This window comes from Oncorhynchus clarkii, chromosome 17, assembly GCF_045791955.1.
Source record: "Oncorhynchus clarkii lewisi isolate Uvic-CL-2024 chromosome 17, UVic_Ocla_1.0, whole genome shotgun sequence".
Lineage (NCBI taxonomy): Eukaryota > Metazoa > Chordata > Actinopteri > Salmoniformes > Salmonidae > Oncorhynchus > Oncorhynchus clarkii.
In genome coordinates this window covers 19,987,585-20,006,713 of record NC_092163.1, presented here as the reverse complement: position 1 = coordinate 20,006,713, position 19,129 = coordinate 19,987,585, and the positions used below count along the sequence as shown (strand labels likewise).

At 39.9% G+C, this 19,129-nt stretch overlaps 2 protein-coding genes across 2 annotated transcripts; one reads left to right on the top strand and one right to left on the bottom strand.

Annotated features, from left to right (window-relative positions):
- Nucleotides 1-8,412: 8,412 nt before the first annotated feature.
- Nucleotides 8,413-12,220, top strand: LOC139370479 (chromobox protein homolog 8-like). The gene is made up of 5 exons (XM_071109979.1): nucleotides 8,413-8,583; nucleotides 8,683-8,726; nucleotides 8,948-9,013; nucleotides 9,161-9,227; nucleotides 10,466-12,220. The coding sequence occupies exons 1-5, from the start codon at nucleotides 8,515-8,517 to the stop codon at nucleotides 11,333-11,335; spliced, it is 1,116 nt and encodes a 371-aa protein (XP_070966080.1). The 5' UTR covers nucleotides 8,413-8,514; the 3' UTR covers nucleotides 11,336-12,220.
- A 1,845-nt stretch (nucleotides 12,221-14,065) lies between these two features.
- Nucleotides 14,066-18,334, bottom strand: LOC139370485 (uncharacterized protein C17orf67 homolog). Its single transcript, XM_071109989.1, has 4 exons — nucleotides 18,228-18,334; nucleotides 15,119-15,207; nucleotides 14,736-14,888; nucleotides 14,066-14,430 (listed from the first exon to the last, which is right to left on the bottom strand). Exons 1-3 carry the CDS (start codon nucleotides 18,283-18,285, stop codon nucleotides 14,772-14,774), a joined length of 264 nt encoding a protein of 87 aa, XP_070966090.1. The 5' UTR covers nucleotides 18,286-18,334; the 3' UTR covers nucleotides 14,066-14,430; nucleotides 14,736-14,771.
- Between the last annotated feature and the right edge of the window lie 795 nt (nucleotides 18,335-19,129).

The window sequence follows — 19,129 nt, the reverse complement described above, 5'->3', positions numbered from 1 at the left end:
CAGTTTTAGACTGATCCAATGAACCATTGCATTTCTGTTCAATTTTGTATCAAGACTGCCGAAATGTGCCTAATTTATTTATTAATAACTTTTCATGTTCAAAATTGTGCACTCTCCTCAAACAATAGCATGGTATTATTTCACTGTAATAACTACTGTAAATTAGACTGAGCAGTTAGATTAACAAGAATTTAAGCTTTCTGCCAATATCAGATATGTTTATGTCCTGGGAAAAATTATTGTTACTTACAACCTTATGCTAATCGCATTAGCCTATGTTAGCTCAACCGTCCCGTGGAAGGGACACCAATCCCGAAGAAGTTTTTAATGTTGTAAATGACTATTGTATGCATGATTGCGTGAGGTTTTTATTAGCCAGTCTGAGATATGGCTTTTTCTTTGCAAATCTGCCTAGAAGACCACCATCCTCGAGTCGCCTCTTCACTGTTGATGTTGAGACTGATGTTTTGCGGGTACTATTTAATGAAGCTGCCAGTTGAGGACTTGTGAGGTGTCTGTTTCTCAAACTAGACACTCTAATGTACTTGTCCTCTTGCTCAGTTGTGCACCGGGGCCTCCCACCCATCTTTCTATTCCGGTTAGAGGCAGTTTGCGCTGTTCTGTGAAGGAAGTAGTACACAGCGTTTTTACGAGATCTTCAGTTTCTTGGCAAATTCTCACATGGAATAGCCTTAATTTCTCAGAACAAGAATAGACTGACGAGTTTCACAAGAAAGTCTTTGTTTCTAGCCATTTTGAGCCTGTAATCGAACCCACAAATGCTGATACTCAACTAGTCTAAAGAAGGCCAGTTTTGTTTTTTTAATCAGCATAACCGTTTTCAGCTGTGCTAACATAATTGCAAAAGGGTTTTCTAATGATCAATTCGCCTTTTGAAAGGATAAACTTGGATTATCTAACACAACGTGCCATTGGAACACAGGAGTGTGTTGCTGATAATGGTCTTCTGTAGGCCTAATGTAGATATTCCATAAAAAAATTGCCGTTTCCAGCTACAATAGTCATTTACAACATTAACAATGTCTACACTGTATTTCTGATCAATTTCATGTTATATTAATGGACAACAAAAAAAACGTATTTCTTTCAAAAACAAGGACGTTTCTAAGTGACCTCTTTTGAACGGTAGTGTATATACAGTAAATGTTGAAGGACAGTATCTTATCTAATTCGTTATTCCAAGCTGACTAAACTCAACTCTACGGTGAAGGTTGTTTCTGATAAAAATCCACCAACTCCACCTATTCAACCAAGGTCAATACCTTAAAAATGTTTAATTATGAAACACTTACCTTGTACCTATGTTTGTCATCTGTAGTCGCATGCCTTTCTTTGTACGCTGAAATCAATACTTTTTACTAAAACATTAATCAAATACAATCACTGACTGTTTCCTTGTTGGGATTCAATTGGCACATGCACATTTGTGCTGAGTTCCCATCTTAGAGCAACAGCAATGAGCAAAAAGTCTGTGGTTGTATGTGATTAATGTTTATTGAAAAAGTATGGATTTCAGCAAACAAAAAAAGGCATGCAACTACAGATGACAAACATAGGTACAAGAGAAGCATCTTATAAATTTGCAAAAGTGTTCTATTGACCTTGGGCAAACGGAAGTAGTCAGAGCTGAATTCCACAAAGCCTGGTCTCTACTCCACTCTGTTGCTGGAGTTAATCAGAGACTTCCTTCACCATGGAGTTGAGTTTAGTCAGCTACCTTCTTCCAGGGTACAACCCCATAATCCATGATTGTTGTTCACATGTGAGTAAATTACTGAGTTTCTAGCCTAGGCCTATGAAATCCACCTTGGATGCCTATAGTTTCATTCACAACGTGTATGAAGCTGTCCAACAAAACGGTTTGTCTATATGCAACTGAAGAAAGAAAGCCTATTTATCAACACGCGTAAAGCCAATGAGGCCTTTGTCGCTTATGTAGGCTAATTTGCAAGCATATTCATTTGTTTTGTTGCAATCAGGTGGCTCCACGGGCTTGTAGCCTACTTGCAGAAGTTGGCACAATAATCCCAAAAACAACATTCAATGGGTGGCATAATTGATGTATTAAAATTGCTATATAATTATAGGCTGCAGGCCTATTTCCATCGAGATGATTTACCATGGTGCGTCATTGAACCATTTCTATTGAAGGAAGAGATTTATACTCCGCCTATAATTCCTCATAAATTAATTTAACCTTGGAAACTATACCGATACAATTAAATCTATAGGCTACGCTCAAATAGTTTATACCTTGTAAGTGGGGTGACGCAATGTTTAGCTGATCAGATGGAGGCCTAAGAAGGCTATATGACCCTGGAAAAAAAAACCCGATTTTCATAAATCAGTCATTGCCCACAATAATGGGAATTAATAGGGCGAAACAATAATACAGTTGCAAATATCTCGGTCTTCAACTAACCAACTTGATCTGCCTCCTCATGCCAACTCTTCTCCCCTGCCAATCCATTCTCATTAATGATTTTGAAACGTTTTGATGTTACATGGATAATGTGGTAACAAATTGTAAAAAGCAGGGTATCTAGTTACAAAGTGACCTGCAAAACCGGGTTTTATGGCATGTTTTGTAAGTCTAATAATTTTTCCGAATTGCAGAGATTGCTGCAATTACTTCGCATGAACCTTTGACATTAATTTCTCCCGAAAAGGAAAACGTGGGTCCCTGCCCTTAGGTCTATTTTTAAAAAGTTTGATATACATTTTGGTCCAATTTGTTTGAAGTACAGCATGTCCTCTCTCTAACCTGCGCGCACACACACACCCACACACATTTGCTAAATTGCAGATTGACAGGAAATCTATTTATTATAGAAGCATTTTCCATACTGGATTGGAGCGATTATATTTGTTTGTTATTTTACAATGGCACTGAAAGTTTTCTCATTCATAAATCCATCAGCTGTTGCTGTGTATTTCCTGGTTGTTTGTCCATGCATGATTCAAATGTAATTGTTTTGTCTATAAAGCCAATGTTTCTGTGTACCCTACTTATTTGCCAGTGTTGACAAACAAATGTTGACATTCTGGTTTATATGGTAGCCTATATAGGCTATGCCCTGCATTTACCACAATGCTAAGCTAATTTATGTGGGAAAATATGACAAATGAGCTCATCCTGTGGCCGATTTATCATCTGTCTTTCCCTATTTGTCATTCAGTTTTTTTATATAGTAGATTTACAAACGCAACTAGGGACAGTGTAAAGAGTGTGAATAATTCAAGTTAAATTATCATCAACATGGCGGACTGACTGTAAATAGAGTCGTCGCAGATGCACAGTCGAGAGAGCAAAAGTTGCCTTTAGCCCCTATACGCCTCATTGCGAAACTTCAGGGATGATGTGTCGCAAAAACCCATCGGCTTGATAAACCACAAACGCAGTGCAGAAGCCTTTATTCTCGACCATTTTATTTCATTCCATTGCCGCGGAGCCCCCGAATAAAAAAAAACTGCTTTCGGCACCTTAACGCGTGGAGAACGAGAGAGAAAATGGCTGTCTCTTTTAGTCTATCCATCTTATTTTTTTATCGAGGTTTTAAAATGGGCGCATGTGACAACACCGAAACGGATGTCAATTAAATAAACGAGATAGCTTAATGTTACGAGGTTAATATCTGTAGCCTAACTGTCTGGAGACTATAAAGTAAAAAATGTTACCAGCCTGCCAACGGAACAAACCCAACCCATTTTGTCAAGTGTTGTATATGTGGCAACATAACAAAACTATGCACGTTTGCTTTATTACTACATTATTAGATAAATGATGTTCTTGTTGCCTCCAACAATAGAGATATATTTTATAACACCCCTATCTGCGAGAGCGTTGATCACTTTTGGCAGTCTATTTCAGTCATCTCAAAATGTTCACACATGTTGTTGTTTTTTGCAACCAATGTTACTTAATTTAGGCCTATACATTCCATTCTCTGTAAATTGTTCCTATGGGAATTATATTGTTCTAAATTATGTTTGGAAAGGATTGACATTATGAATATGCTAGTCATGGTAACGCGCTGGGTCTTGTGGATTTCATTTGTTTGTAAATCAAATGAAACTCAGTGACATTTTGTACCATTGTTTGTACCATTGTTTCTTTTCACACACTGGCCTTGTAATTTATACAATTAAGCTCTATCGAAACAAATAGAAGTTGCCTATGCCTCTTTCCCTCCCTCTGCGCACACATTCCACATCCCTCCTCTTTATCAACAAAAAGTGTAACCTTGAACTTTTGTGTTGGCACAATTGTGTGGAAGGCAATGTGATCTCGGTTAGAGGCTTAATGAAAATAGCTTGAAGGTCTTGGTTATAGATGTGATGTCCTTTAATGACCAACTGGACGAAAATAGAGGTGACATTTTAATTATGTCCGATGCAAAATGTGAGAGCTGTTGGCCAAGCTTTTAGACAACTAGCGCTAAGAAGTTGTGTTGTTATGCAAATCTCACAAAAATAGTTGATAAGCGCAGAGGACTTGAAATGCATGATACCTGTGTGCGATGGTGTGCGTGTGTGAGAGAGAGACAGAGAGAGAGAGAGAGAGAGAGAGAGAGAGAGAGAATGCGTGTGTGCGTGCGTGCGCGCTTGTGGCAAGTATGTGTTCGCGTGTCTGCATAGGAGACGATACATTAAGATTCGTTCTTCCCCTTGTGCATGATGTTCGTTTTTTTTTAGCTTTGCTGAGCGCTGGGTAATGGCGGTTGCCCAGATACGAGCGAACCAATAATCTTCTAACAGGTCGACCATGCACCCATATATGGCTGCAACCACTGCTGCACTGCAGTCGCGCGGAGACCAATGCTTACCCCATAAAAGGAGTCCAGCAGGCCGTTTTCGTCCCATAAAGCGATGCACAAAATTCATTACTGGCATCATGTTTGCCTGTGGAAAAATAAAAGAGACAAAATGAAAACCTAATGTTAATGCATATGACGAATAATAACATGAGGGACGGTTCTAGCCTATTTACTGCATGTCTTTGTCCTGTACTGCTTCTATCCCAACAGGGATTTTGAGAGCATTTACATTAGGAAACGGCTTGTAATTGGCTAGATGTGTTTGCATGGACGCCGTCATGGGCCTAATTGATATCATAACAAACAATGCAATTATATGCATTGATTGGCAAAGAGGGGGTCCTTTGTTTCAACCATATCCATTGCAGCCTGTCAGCGCAATATTGCCATTAGCCTATTGTGATTTCCAATGGATCAAGATTGACCTATAGGCGTCTAATTAAGCTGTTTCGTGGTTTAGGCATGCAGTCAGCGTTTGAGATTTGCTTTGTGTTACAGGCTGCATGGACCTGCGTGTCTCTAAGCTTTAGGGTGGTCCGCCATGAATTAAAATTGACATGCATGCTACACTGAAACAACCATTAGGCTATCTCAGTTAGGTTGTTCAATTATACGTTAGGCCTACTTCTTCTCTCCCTTCCTGTCGAGCAATCGGAAAAGGGTATTTATGTATTGTTTATTAGTCAAGATCTGTGATTTGAAATAGATTATGGCTGGGTCTATCAGGGAAACAATGTTATAATAGGCCTATATGAATTTTCTCCTAAACTAGTTGCTCGCGACGGCCAAATGGTCCCAGAGAGTAAAAGCCTATAGACTAGAAGTATAAGATGAAGGATTTCGTGATCTTTGCAAGCTTTGACAATGTAAACGTATTGCAATGAGACAATGCCAATACCAAAGTTGTAGAAAACGTTGTCGCTCCTCACACGTGCAAATAAACTTTGACCCTAATAAAGGCCGACAGCTGAGATAGATTTGAATCAATATACATTTTGCCAAATAGTTGTGCGTCCATCTCAACTCATGTGTTGGCCTTAACAGCAATATTATCTGATATAGCTTTATTTATATGAATAGGCATAGATCAACCTAATTAGGACATTATCATTCATTTAAGCCTATATTCTTAAATGGAAGGATGTTTGTGTTAAATTAATGCCTTTTTGTTCGTGTAATTTAGTTCATAATGTAGGCATAATGTATAAACGGTTTGGGAAATCAATCTGCACTTTTGGAGTTTGTTTTAAGGGAACTTGGCGATGAGGTCTGAATTAATATGAAGTTTCAAGAGGATATGGTTATCTTATTGTTAGTCCTCAATTAAATATATTTGCGAATGATTTGTAGATGTGTGATCAGCCAAATAGCTGTCAGGTTAAGAAGATCAGTTTATCGGTCAATTGCAAACAAGGTTCAACCGACATGTGACTTCTGCTTTTAACCCAAACCCTTCATATAGGCCTTCAGGTTTTGTGGAGAGGTGCAGGGGACTGCCACACTTGCCACACTGGGCACTCGGGGAGCTGTTGTTGTGGGGGGTTAAGTACCTTGCTCAAGGACACAACAGCAGGTAATGGAATCTAGGATTTGATAGGCCTACCAGCAACCCTCCGGTTGCTAGCTCACTTCCCGCCAGACCCGGGATTCTAACCGCTAGGCTACCTGCCGCCAATCAATTGGTGTTGTGAGTTTAACCATTAGTTGAATGCATTGCAAATTCATGTATAGACAAATTAATGCTCTGACAAAAAAAAAATCGAATGGAAAGTTTGACAATAGTTCAACACGCGGGACATGATTGAAATGGACCTTTTCTGATCCGACAGGTATGCTGTTCATTTGAATCTGTGCTATAATGCCATATACATTTTATTTTAGAGAAATAATATTGACATAGTAATGATAATACAGATAATAACAATAATAATGATATGATAATTATTATTAGTATTAATAATTAAATAAATAAACAATTACAATAAATATGTAGGCCTATCCAATTAACAATAATGATAAATACAAGGATATTAGTATTATTATTATTATTTGATCTATTTTGGTCTGAGAAACCTCTTTATTTTACAAATGGCCTATATTTCCCACATGCCCCTTCAGTTGTTGCTGTAACGTGGATAAACGCATTAGGCCTAGCTGACTGATTTATGCTGCATGTGTAAACAACAGGATGGCGTGATTTATTACACGTGTCTAATTATTTGAGCAGATCGTAATGAAAGTAAGCTAATTATTTAAAGCACCTATTTCAAGTCTGCGACCACATTTTCCGAGACTGAATGATTAGAGACCACAAATGACAATATTTTACGGTTAGTTTTAAGTGACAGATTCGTGGAAATTATAGACCTAAATATATATCTTGTTGAGTGTTGAAAATATGAAAATATGTTGATTAATTCAGGCCCATGAATAGGCCTACAAGCTCTATTCTAAACTTTAATTTTTCTATATGAAGCCTAGCCCTACTCAATTAATTAGGCTACATGGACCTACACTAACTTAAACAATAGGCCAATTTCTGTTTTGCTCAACTTTTTGGTAGGCTATAATCACATTATTTTCCGAATAGTCTAAAGTTTATGTTCAGGTTAATTCATTTGATTTGAGATCCTACCTAATAATTTGATGGCAATCGCCTAGTCAAACACTTTAAAGGCTATACATTAGGCAAATACTTATGACTAGGCTAACTGTGCAATGTGTTCTCTGATCCCCACATTTAGACATCTTCGACTGTGTTTGTTGAATGAAGTCAAACCTGTATGGAAACTGTAGCTTAGGTTTAAACGAATAGCCTACTGAATGGAGACTATAATTGACACCATTTATTTTAAAGAGTAATAAATACAAAACTAAAACGCCAATTTTTATTTATTTAACCTTTATTTAACCAGGTCAGCTAGTTGAGAACAAGTTCTCATTTACAACTGCGACCTGGCCAAGAGAAAGCAAAGCAGTGCGACACAAACAACAACACAGAGTTACACATGGAATAAACGAGCGTAAATGACGCTGTAGGGATCAAGAGAAATAGGATAAACTATTGCACATGAATGTGATCTATAGCCTATGTTCTATTTAGACATAGGACATTTCCTTTAGGCCTATATTGTCTCATAGTCTCCTCATACAATTAGCCTACATGACTGTAGGCTATTGATTAAGAGCACTTTAATACTGAAATATTGTATGACAGATCAGCTGATAACTGAAATGTGCACACATCCAATCTGCTTTCCTTCACCTCTTTGGCGTATTACATTTGAGGAACGAACGTTGCTCCCATTGTTCATTTCTTTTCATTCTGCACATGTTCTGCGTTTAATATCTGGCGACATATGTTTTTAAAGACCGAATAATCCGAGTAATTGATCCACCGCGCTAAAGCCACCATTTTCCCCTCAAGAATTTTCAGAAGTGGACGCTCCTCCTACTCACCTAGCAACCGCGGGCACGTAGCAACGGCTAACCCAATGGGCTTTCTCTAAATGGTTCCACCGACTGCGGTTCCTAGGCAACGCATGATTTCTTTGATGACGTCTTTTCTGTGCAGGAGTATTATGGGCTGTCTGGAATTCACTCTGCGAGACAGCGGAGAAAAATATCTAGCGTTCACCACCAAGCTTTAGTTAACGGTAGCTGGATTGAAGTAAACATGGAGCTGTCTGCAGTTGGGGAACGGGTTTTCGCAGCCGAATCTATCATCAAACGCCGAATAAGGAGAGTATGTGAAACACATTTTCCTAACTTGCATAATCTATTTTGACGCGCCACTGCTGTTCCCTAACGAAGCGTTCTTTTTTATATTTCTGATGACACGCAGGGTCGAATGGAATACCTTGTGAAATGGAAGGGCTGGTCACCGAAGTAAGTTGCGTTGAATTTAATGCTAGAGAACCTTGCTTCTACATGGATGTTGCTGACTGCTAGCTGTAGCGTTCGCTTGCTAGCTAGGTGGCATATGCTAGTGACAAAGTCAGCGCAGCACGCTTGCAGTGTTAGCAAGCTAGCTAACGTTAGCCCGTATCTATGCTTGCTTTCCCAATGTGGTGGAAAACTAACCCCTGTCAATTGTATTTTCTCCATAGATTTAGCACTTGGGAACCGGAGGAAAATATACTGGACTCCCGCCTCTTCGTCGCTTTCGAAGAGAGGTAAATTGAATGGATATGGGCCTGTTCATGTTGTACATTCATTGCATGCAATGTTAGCAGCACAGCAAAATAAAATGCATCCGTCACGCAAGTCGCCTATTGCACTTCGCTCTCTTGATACTCAAAATGGGTGTCTTGCTGTTTCAGGGAGCGCGAAAGGGAACTCTTTGGGCCCAAAAAGAGAGGCCCGAAACCGAAGACATTCCTGCTAAAGGTAGCTATGTTGATATGCATGCATTGTTGAAAATAATCCATCCAACACGCAATGAAATCTACTGAATTTATGGCTGCATGGTTGGACACGATTTCTAGCATGTGGCATGTAAACATACCAGTCTCCACCCACTATGTATCCACAGGGTCTTCATCTGGTTAATTAATAAATAGCTGTTTTTGCACTGACACGTGAATGTGCGAGTTTGAAGGATCCCGAAGGATGTCACGTTTTCCCATGAGAATCACCTTTTGTGTACTGGTATTAAGGCAAAATCATATTTAGTGCTGGGTGTGTATTTGTGGAGGTGTGAATGTGTATTTAGGGAAATTAGTTAGTTAAGCTGGTGCTAATAGACCTCCATTTGTTTTACCCTAATTGAACCGAATCATGGTAAATTGTTTTGGATTGACAGGTAGCCAAATTGATCAATAAACATGCCAGGTTAATTGTTTATATTTCGAAATGAACTCAATGTAGGCCTACAGGTGTGGCACATAAAATGTGCTTATAAAAGCGAGGGTTCATCTATTCAGGCGTGCATCGATTATTCGGCACGGTTGAAAGTTATTACGTTCTGACGTGTAATAATGAGTAAAGCAATCGTTATAGCTAATACCAAACGTTTGCATGAGATTGGTTTTGAATGAAATCTTATATTCTGAAGACGTCATCAAACGAATGCACCAGGCTTTACCGAGAGCCGACTATGAAAATTGCTTAATACCAGCATCTTATTTAGAGTGCAGGTTCTCTCCCAGGTCCGTAAATAGACGTTTTCAAACTGAGCTGAAAATACATATATAACAAGTAACTATTGTGGAAATGTAAAAATGCTAACAAACTGGTGTAGCCTGTAAATTCTTCAGGGGATATTATGCCAAGTGAAGATTTTGTCTACGGTCTTCATTTATAATTGTATACATGTATTGTTACAATTATACTCTTTGTTATAACATTGTTTTGCTAATTGCAAGTGCACATTATTTATTAAGCCATTATAAAGCTGCTGGCATACTCGTATTATATATCTATAATGACAAATAAAGAGTGTCCTCGACTGGCATTTTAAATCTGTCCTTATGAAAGAGAACATTATACCCACTGAAATTGGAGCAGTGGAAAAACATTGCCCATATTGCCATCGGCAATAGCCTACTTTCAATTTTCCATCTTTGTTGTTGATAAGATTTTCCCCAATTCAAAGTGGTTATTCTCTGGTTTCCTTCCCCATTTAGGCTCAAGCTAAAGCTAAAGCCAAATCATACGAGTTCAGGAGCGATGCGGTCCGGGGGATACGCGTCACCTACCCGACCCCAGAGCCTGTCATCACCCCCAGAGCCCGAGAGGGGCTGAGGGCCGTGGTCCCCACCATCTTTCCACCCAGCACCGTCAACAGGGGCGAGAGTGTGCGGGTCAGGCCCCCAGAACCAGTCCGAGAGCACCGTCAACCAGTCCTCCAGAGGCCCCCAGGCCCCGATGGCTTTGTGATTGTCCCCAAGAAGAGAGGGCCCAAACCCAAGCTGCGATTTAAGGACAATCCCTTCAATGCTACTTCTGCCGCCACAGAGCCCCACAAGAGGAGGGCAGAGGAGCAGGCGACATACGGCCCACTCAAACTGGCCAAGCTGGGCCTGTCTGATGGTGAAGAGAGGGGGTCTGAGATGAGGGGGATTAAACTAGCCCACAGGCACCAGGTGGAGCTGGGTGGTTATCCCCACAAGCAGATGAGGCCCGTGGCTAGTGGGAGCACACAGCAGCACTACGGCCCAGACAGGGGCTTGTTGCACTCACACAGAATAGGCTCTGACTCCCAGGCCTGCAGGACTAAAGAATGCCCCTCAAATTACTTATCCCCTCCACACCTAAAGCACCTATCCAAAAAGAACGTGCATCAACCCAGCGAAGAGCTTCCACAGAGGGGGAAGCCTTCACTCATCGCCAAAATCCCTGTGTCACGGATCCTGGGCCAAACAGACGAAGTGACTTGGAAGCCTTGCATGAACAACGTGGAGAAGGTTCTGGTGACTGATGTGACCACAAACTTTTTGACAGTGACTATCCGGGAGAGTAGCACAGATCAAGGATTCTTCAAAGATAAAAGATGATTGGCTCTGATTTTAATTGTCTTCAGCTGTCTCTCTGTCAATCTTCTATCAAATTATTTGGAAAAGTCCAGACTTTATAGTGTCATTTATCAGTCAGATTTTTTATGTAATGTATAAAAGCAAATTGCAGGATTGTATGTGCATATGTGTATAAATATAATATAGTTGGAAGTCTATTAAATGTAACGACCAAAATGAAAGGAAGTCCATTGAAGCTAATCACCACCCATAGGCTATTTGAAAGAGTTGCATGCCTTGTGTACAGCATTTACTTGTTTACAAACAGCTTGTAGTTTTCAACGATCCACTTTTGAACTAACAGTATACGTTGTCAGACAGGCTATATTTATGTCAAGCTAGTACCTTTTAAATGTTAGAGGTATAATGTGGGCACATTTGTCATTTGATTTCACATGTCCAATGAGAAAAATGTATATGGAGAAATCCTAGGCCAATTATAGTGTGAACTATTTGTTCCAGGTCATGCCATTTCAGTTTGAGGTGTAGTTTACCCTATTCATTTCAAACGTTTATCAAGCACTTTTTGGAAGGTTTAATAAAAAAGTGTATCAAATCTATGTCTTGTTGACCTACATGTCCTCTATAAGAGTTTATATAGCCTTTACAATGCTATAGGTCAGTAGTTGAGCAGATGTCGATCTTGTTTCCAGATTTTTTATAAGCTGTTAATAAAAATGGGAAGGCTGCTTGGTGTTTATGACGCTGTCTTTGTCAAAGAACTTATATTGACATATTATACACAAGGGCTTTCTGTTGACATCTGTGTTGGACATATACATGAAATGCATTCAATGTAACAGGATGATCACAACCTGATGTCACAGTTTGCTTTTGAGATGCTTTCCAGTAAACTTGTTGAAATTGTGTCTGTTTCTGGTTGTCATGATTTCTTCCTTCTGATTTTCAGATTAATGTTTTGCATTGGCTGTGAGAAGGACTGATGATAATTGCAAATGTGCTTTATGGAATTACAGGTTTCAGAAATCTTTTGGCACAATTTTTTGATTTAAGAAGTTGCTTTAGTTTGCATGTTTCCGTTGTCTTAATTTCAAATAGTGTAAAGAATAACGTTGACCATATTTCAGATTTATAAGCCAACTGCAGGAATAGGCTTACCTATTCTTTGCCGTGGTGCGTAATGACATTTTCTTAGCAATATGGTAGTGTCAGTTATAGCAGAGAAATAGGTCCTATTTTTCATTGAGATTATTAGTGTGTTTTGGCAAAGGTCCACAAAGGCCTAGACCTTGGTTTATATATTTTGTAATGATTCAGATAGTTTCAAAACAAATCAGGACGCAACTCAAATGTATAGCCCTATCTGCGTTCATTAAAAATACTATACTAACTTCACTGTCTTATATCTATTAAAATGACAAAGATTTCTAAAAGAATAGGGTATTTGTACTCAGAGACAGCTGACAAAGCATTTTAATAAGAGTTGTTTTATTGAATTCTATTTAAATGTAATTGTGCTGTCCTCAGAGCTCTTCACAGAAAAAATCGCAGCCCACCATTATTTTAAGTGTTTGACATTGGGCCTACAGGAAGAATTGAATTGTACTTTTGCAAAATGATATTGGCCTTCAAATTTTCTCAAATCATAAACCAATGCAATCCAGCGCCCATCGGTATCTGCGGAATGGACACGATGGTTATGCGGGGTCACAAGGTAGGTAGGCCTGTGTTACCAAACATGTCATCAGAACTATAATAGATTGCCTACGAAATATATAATGTGTTATCACCTGCTATTACACTTATGTCTGACAGGAATGCATCTGCCTGACAAAATACTCTGGTCATTTCAGTATAGGCGATGGCTTAAATGTTATGATCAATTTGAATGATTATTGCATGCTTACTCTTGTTTTTTTTACTTGATTGGTTCTAGTGGAATATTTGTACGCCTATGAGTGCATTCGTTTTGCAGAATCATTCGATGATGCTCGCATGCCACATGCAAGATAATAATTGAACAATCTGACTATTGATAGGCTACAGTGCAATTTCTCCAGATGAAACACACGTCGGGAGTTAGATGTTGTCATTGAATCATGTGGATATAATACAATAAAATAAAAGTTCCCAACAAATTTGACCAAATGCATTAATAATTGTTCGATATTTTTGGCAATCAATCAGCACAAACATCAATAGCACATTTCTTAAATTGCGTGTAAAATGTGTGCCGGTTCAGTCGTATACGGCCATATATATTATCAGCTTATTGATATATTACGCAATGTTAAAAATACTTTGTACGACATTCACTTCGGAGAATAACTGGATTTGTTATTGTCTGGATATATTTACTCCCTTCTCACGTCCAGAACTGCGTAGGATTTAGCCTAGTGCTCCCGGCCATTCAGTTTAGCTGCAATAAAGCGTTGAATACTTTGTGTCAAATAATTCCCCTCTTTCCTTTCACAAGTTGTTATTCATTGTGGTCAATAGCATGCCGTTCTTCTATAGAGCCTCCTGCGCGAGAAAGTAACAGCACAGTGCAGAGTCACACAGTTAACTCGAGGGAAGGGCACTGTCTAAAATTGCCCAAACATCAGTAAACTACGATAGTAACCCCGAATCAGCAGCGGGGTCAACCCACATGACCAGTTCACTGTTCCTCTTTCTTAGTTTTTATTTTCTCTAAAGTCCAACTGAAGTCCTACTTCAAAACCCGAAGAAGAACACACCAAGATTCCAGCATTTAAAAAAATTTGATTAGATTATTTATTCAATTCTTGTTTTTTAAACATTGTTTTACATAATACAATGTATAATTTCTCATAACTGTATTAACATATAAACTGATTATGTATCCTCTATGATGTTAACATCATTTAATACGTTTCCTATACGCTAATGTTGCTGGAATAAGCTGTGGACATCTCTATTGATGGCCACTAATGTTCCCTGCTGAGGCTTCATCATGAAATGCATGTGATAGAGTTACACTCCGAGCTTCCCCCTCATATCATTATCATAGTCATCATCATTATTGTCGCCATCACAGTTGTCGACATCATTCTTGCCATCAGCGCCCTCCGCCACACAGAAAAAAAGTTGTTCTCCTGTAGACAAAAAAAATGTATCTGGAATCAGTTTACCCTACCCCAATTCTAACTATAACCAATCAAGAGAGAAATACCAAAACTGATCAGAAGCGTCAGAAGGCAACTTCATCCTATAGGCTAATTATGGGTACTGTACATTGTGTTCAATAGGCAGGAAACAGAATATTGTCTGAAACGTAGTGATATTATGTACTTTCTAGTACTTTTTTTGTTACACAGCATTTTGCTACTCTGTTCCCTACTGAACATGACTCAGGGGACCCAAGCAAGCATGTTTTATGGTTCTGAGGACAGACAGGGACCTGGGCTGTGAGGAGTCAAGGCGAGGTCACTGGGGGTTAGACAGGGTGTCCGTAGTTCCTGTCACAGCGGGGGTAGCAGTGGGGGTTCAGCCAGTGTTCCAGGTTGGTCTCCTGGGCCCTCTGATCCAGAACCTGCATGTGGAGCAAGTGCTCCTGTACAGGGTGATACACACAGAGAGAGAGAGAGAGAGAGAGAGAGAGAGAGAGAGAGAGAGAGAGAGAGAATGCCGTTCATTTATCAAGCCGTAAGCAGCTCTCATTATCATATCAAAACAGAAGAAATTACAGGGTAACCGTTAAGGGAATTTTTTTAAATGGATTCTTAGAAGGATGAGCACACCGCTGCAGGTTTCTAATTGTGCCCTTTCCACTTTGAACTTTACCCTCATTGGCTCATCGGGGTGGCCAGGCTTCTGCCTCTTGGTCCGCAGAAGTTGCTTAGCATAGCTCTCCTTGATGATTGGGTTTGCATCTGGCGATAGAGAGAGAAAGCATTTCAAGACATCCATATCCCTTCGTTTTCAAAGAGCTGACTGTGCAACATCACTGTTTGCCTACGCAGGTTGGCATTTATTGTCATACGTTTTGCCCTGGAGGCAGCTCTGCAAAGTGGTCACTAGCTGGCAGAGCCACAAAGTCTTACAAAGTCATAGTTTTGTCGCACCTGGACTACTGCCCAGCTGTGTGGTCATGTGTAGTTTCACCTGGACTACTGCCCAGCTGTGTGGTCATGTGTAGTTTCACCTGGACTACTGCCCAGCTGTGTGGTCATGTGTAGTTTCACCTGGACTACTGCCCAGCTGTGTGGTCATGTGCGGCAAAGAAGAACAAAAATAAATTGCAGTTGGTCCAGTACAAAGCAGCACGTATCGCACTTCGATGTACACGGAGGGAAAGTGTCAGTATCATGCATGTCAGTCTCTCCTGGCTCAAAGTTGAGGAGAGATTGACTGCATCACTATTGGTCTTTGTGCGAGATATTGATGTGTTGAAGGTACTGAGCTGTCTGTTCAAGCAGTTGGCACACAGTTCGGACACCCATTGGTACAACACAAGTCATGCAGCCAGAGGTCTCTTCACAGTCCCCAGGTCCAGAACAGAGGCTGGGAAACACACAGTATTAAAGAGAGCCATGACTACGTGGAACTCTCTGCCACCCCAGGCAACTCAAGCTAGCAATAAACTAGTTTCAAAAAACAGATAAAAGGACACAAAGGAAACTGTGAATCGACACAGTAATTTTATATATATTGTATTGTAATTTGCACTGTACTATTTATTGGACCTAGATATTGTGTGCATGTACTGATGCAGTGCATTCAGAAAGTTTTCAGACCCCTTGACCTTTTCCACATTCTGTTACGTTACAGCCTTCAACTAAAGTTGATTAAATGTTTTTGTCCACAGCAATCTACACACCATACCACATAATGACAAAGCAAAAACACCTTTTTAGAAATGTTTGTCTATATAATGTCTCATAGTTGTCAGAGCAAAAACCAAGCCATGAGGTCGAAGGAATTGTCCCTAGAGCTCCGAGACAGGATTGTGTCGAGGCACAGATCTGGGGAAGGGTACCAAAAAATGTACTCCTTAGTAAAAGGCACAAGACAGCCCGCTTGGAGTTTGCCAAAAGGCACCTAAAGATTCTCAGACCATGAGAAACAAGATTCTCTGGTCTGATGAAACCAAGATTGAACTCTTTTGCCTGAATGCCAAGCGTCACACCTGGAGGAAACCTGGCACCATCCCTACAGTGAAGCATGGTGGTGGCAGCATCATGCTGTGGGGATGTTTTTTCAGCGGCAGGGACTGGGAGAATAGTCAGGAATGAGGCATAGATGAACAGAGAAAAGTACAGAGAGATCCTTGATGAAAACTTGCTCCAGAGTGCTCAGTTCCTCAGACTAGGGCGAAGCTTCACCTTCCAACAGGACAACAACCATAAGCACACAGCCAAGACAATGCATGAGTGGCTTCGGGACAAGTCTCTGAATGTCCTTGAGTGGCCCAGCCAGAGCCCAGACTTGATCCCGATCAAACATCTCTGGATGTGGAAAAAGTCAAGGGGTCTGAACCTTAACCTTAACCATAACCTTAACCACACCGCTAACCCTAACTTTAAAGCCAATTTTGACTTAGCAGCTGGACCATCTAGCAGAAAATAGCTCATTTCTGCCTCCAGGGCAAGATTCATGACAATGAATGTCAACCTTCATTTGGCTCCATCTATCTCAAACGAAAATATTGCAACCATCAGTGACATAGGGTACTTTGTGCACAATATACCAAAAACAATATTCTTGTCATTTTCCTGAAATCAGTCATTATTTGTCACCCACTCTTTCCTCCTGTATCTATCTGGTTGCTCTTGACTTTTATAACTCAAAACACAACATTAACCTACATTTCCAGACTTGCCATTTCAGTTGCAGCCATTAAACGGGAAGAAAAACTTGCATTAGATTTCGACACAGTCAACAACAACCCCCTCATCACACACCCAGCGTGTGCAGGATATAGGGGAGAAGCTGCTGTTTGTTTGGATAGTACATGTCGAGCCGTGTACTCTCTAATGTACCAGGCTGAGGATGCAGATCAACAGCCCCTGTTCTACATCCCAAATGGCACCCTATTCCCTATATAGTGCACTGGGCCCTGGTCAAAAGTAGTGCACTATATAGAGAATAGGGTGCCATTTGAGATGCAGCCCCTAGTCTCATAGAGGTCTGTCTCTGTCTGTCCCCCAGCAGCAGCAGAATATCATTAGGAGGCTGTTTTTTGGTGGAGCAACAAAGTACCCATTCATTTCCCCCACTCTCCAGAGAGCCAGGCCAGCCCGTGGAGCACGTGACCCCCAAAGGCCAACCTGCGAGGGAGTATGAAAATGAACCTGGCTGGCTCTGTCAACAGCGCCAGGCACACACAGCGACGTGGCAAAGCACCACCCAGGGCTCATGCAGGCTTTTTGCAATGATTTTGAAACTGCATTGATAAGAGCTTCAAAATGGAAGTACATGATATTGTAATACAATGCAGCATTTAAATGAGCTATGTGCCTGCAGTTAAAACAATTATGTCATATTTGTTTGGTTTTACATGAACAATTATGTGTTTAGCTTATATTCATATTTTCATGCAATATCTTCATACAACAGAAATGTATTTAGTTTAATATTTACTAGTTACAATGACACAACACAATATTTGCTTTTCTGTGCATGATTGAATTGCATTTTTATTTTGTAAGTTTAATGCAGTAATTACTTTTCTTATGCATGTAATTATTTGAGCATATCAATTACAGCATTAATTGCTACATAACAACTTCATGTTCATATTTTCTTAAAACAACATTTCTATTCCATTAAAATTGAGAAAAAAATGCAAAAATAAACTTTTATTAGAGACATCTAAAAGACTCACAGAGCCACCAAAAGGTTAATTAATACATTTTTCTAAAGGCAATTGACCTCTTCAAAATGAGCCTACCTGCTGTGTAGATGGTCAAGAGGACCAGACAGAGGGAAAATGCCACAAACTTCTTCATCTTGGTCTCAGCTCACCTGCCCGGCTACTTCTGCACTGAGACCCCAGTCCGTAGGAGATGAGGGGGTAAATTCTCCTCTACGTCACCGATCACCTCCCCAATCCAAATATTACAAAACTGGGTCACATAACTGTGAAAACATCTGTTGAGTGTCACTGTGCCTGCTGTTCTGGCATGAGACATTTATTTATTTGTATATTTATTTGGTGGTGATTATAGCATGCAATGTACTTGTTTTTCATCAGTTTGAACTTTGATACCGTACTCAAATAGATTATTCTTCTAGCATGAATTACATCTGTATCCAGTTGCAGTTTTAGCGTGAGGATTTACAATTTGCAATGCTGATTCTATCCACTAGATGGCGCGCAAAACTCATTTTATACAGAGATAATTTGTCAAGGATTAATGGATGTGTTTTTCGCAAGGCAGGGATTTTTAAAGGCTGTTTTCTGTTTTGTCCTTGGTTTCCCGGAAACTAGGCCATGTGCCTTATCGGCCTTAGGCCACACTTTTTTTTACGGAACTTCAATACAAAGTGATTTCCGTAGCAGGTTAGGATAGCATTTTCGCTAACCATAACCCTATCCAAACCTTAACCTCAGTATCATAACTTCCTTCGTAAATTATCCAAACCTGCTTCAGTATCGAAGTGCCGTGAAAATAGTGTTTTGGCCTTATCGCTGTTTGGATTGCAAGATTTTTTGACAGTTTACCTAGTTTTTAACATTCATTCCAGCCAAATGTAATGTAATAAAGTTATTGTTCAACTTCTTTCTATAAATGCACAAATAACGTGTCTGCTTTTCCTAAATATAAGATTTAAGAAATTACATCCTATAGG

Coding starts and splice junctions, on each gene's coding strand:
- LOC139370479 (XM_071109979.1), top strand. CDS start 8,515: ATGGAGCTGTCTGCAGTTGGGGAACGGGTTTTCGCAGCCGAATCTATC. Junction 8,727..8,947: donor TGGAAGGGCTGGTCACCGAA/GTAAGTTGCGTT, acceptor TTTTCTCCATAG/ATTTAGCACTTGGGAACCGG. Junction 9,014..9,160: donor TTCGTCGCTTTCGAAGAGAG/GTAAATTGAATG, acceptor TTGCTGTTTCAG/GGAGCGCGAAAGGGAACTCT.
- LOC139370485 (XM_071109989.1), bottom strand. CDS start 18,285: ATGAAGAAGTTTGTGGCATTTTCCCTCTGTCTGGTCCTCTTGACCATC. Junction 15,208..18,227: donor CTTGACCATCTACACAGCAG/GTAGGCTCATTT, acceptor CTCTATCGCCAG/ATGCAAACCCAATCATCAAG. Junction 14,889..15,118: donor ACCCCGATGAGCCAATGAGG/GTAAAGTTCAAA, acceptor CACCCTGTACAG/GAGCACTTGCTCCACATGCA.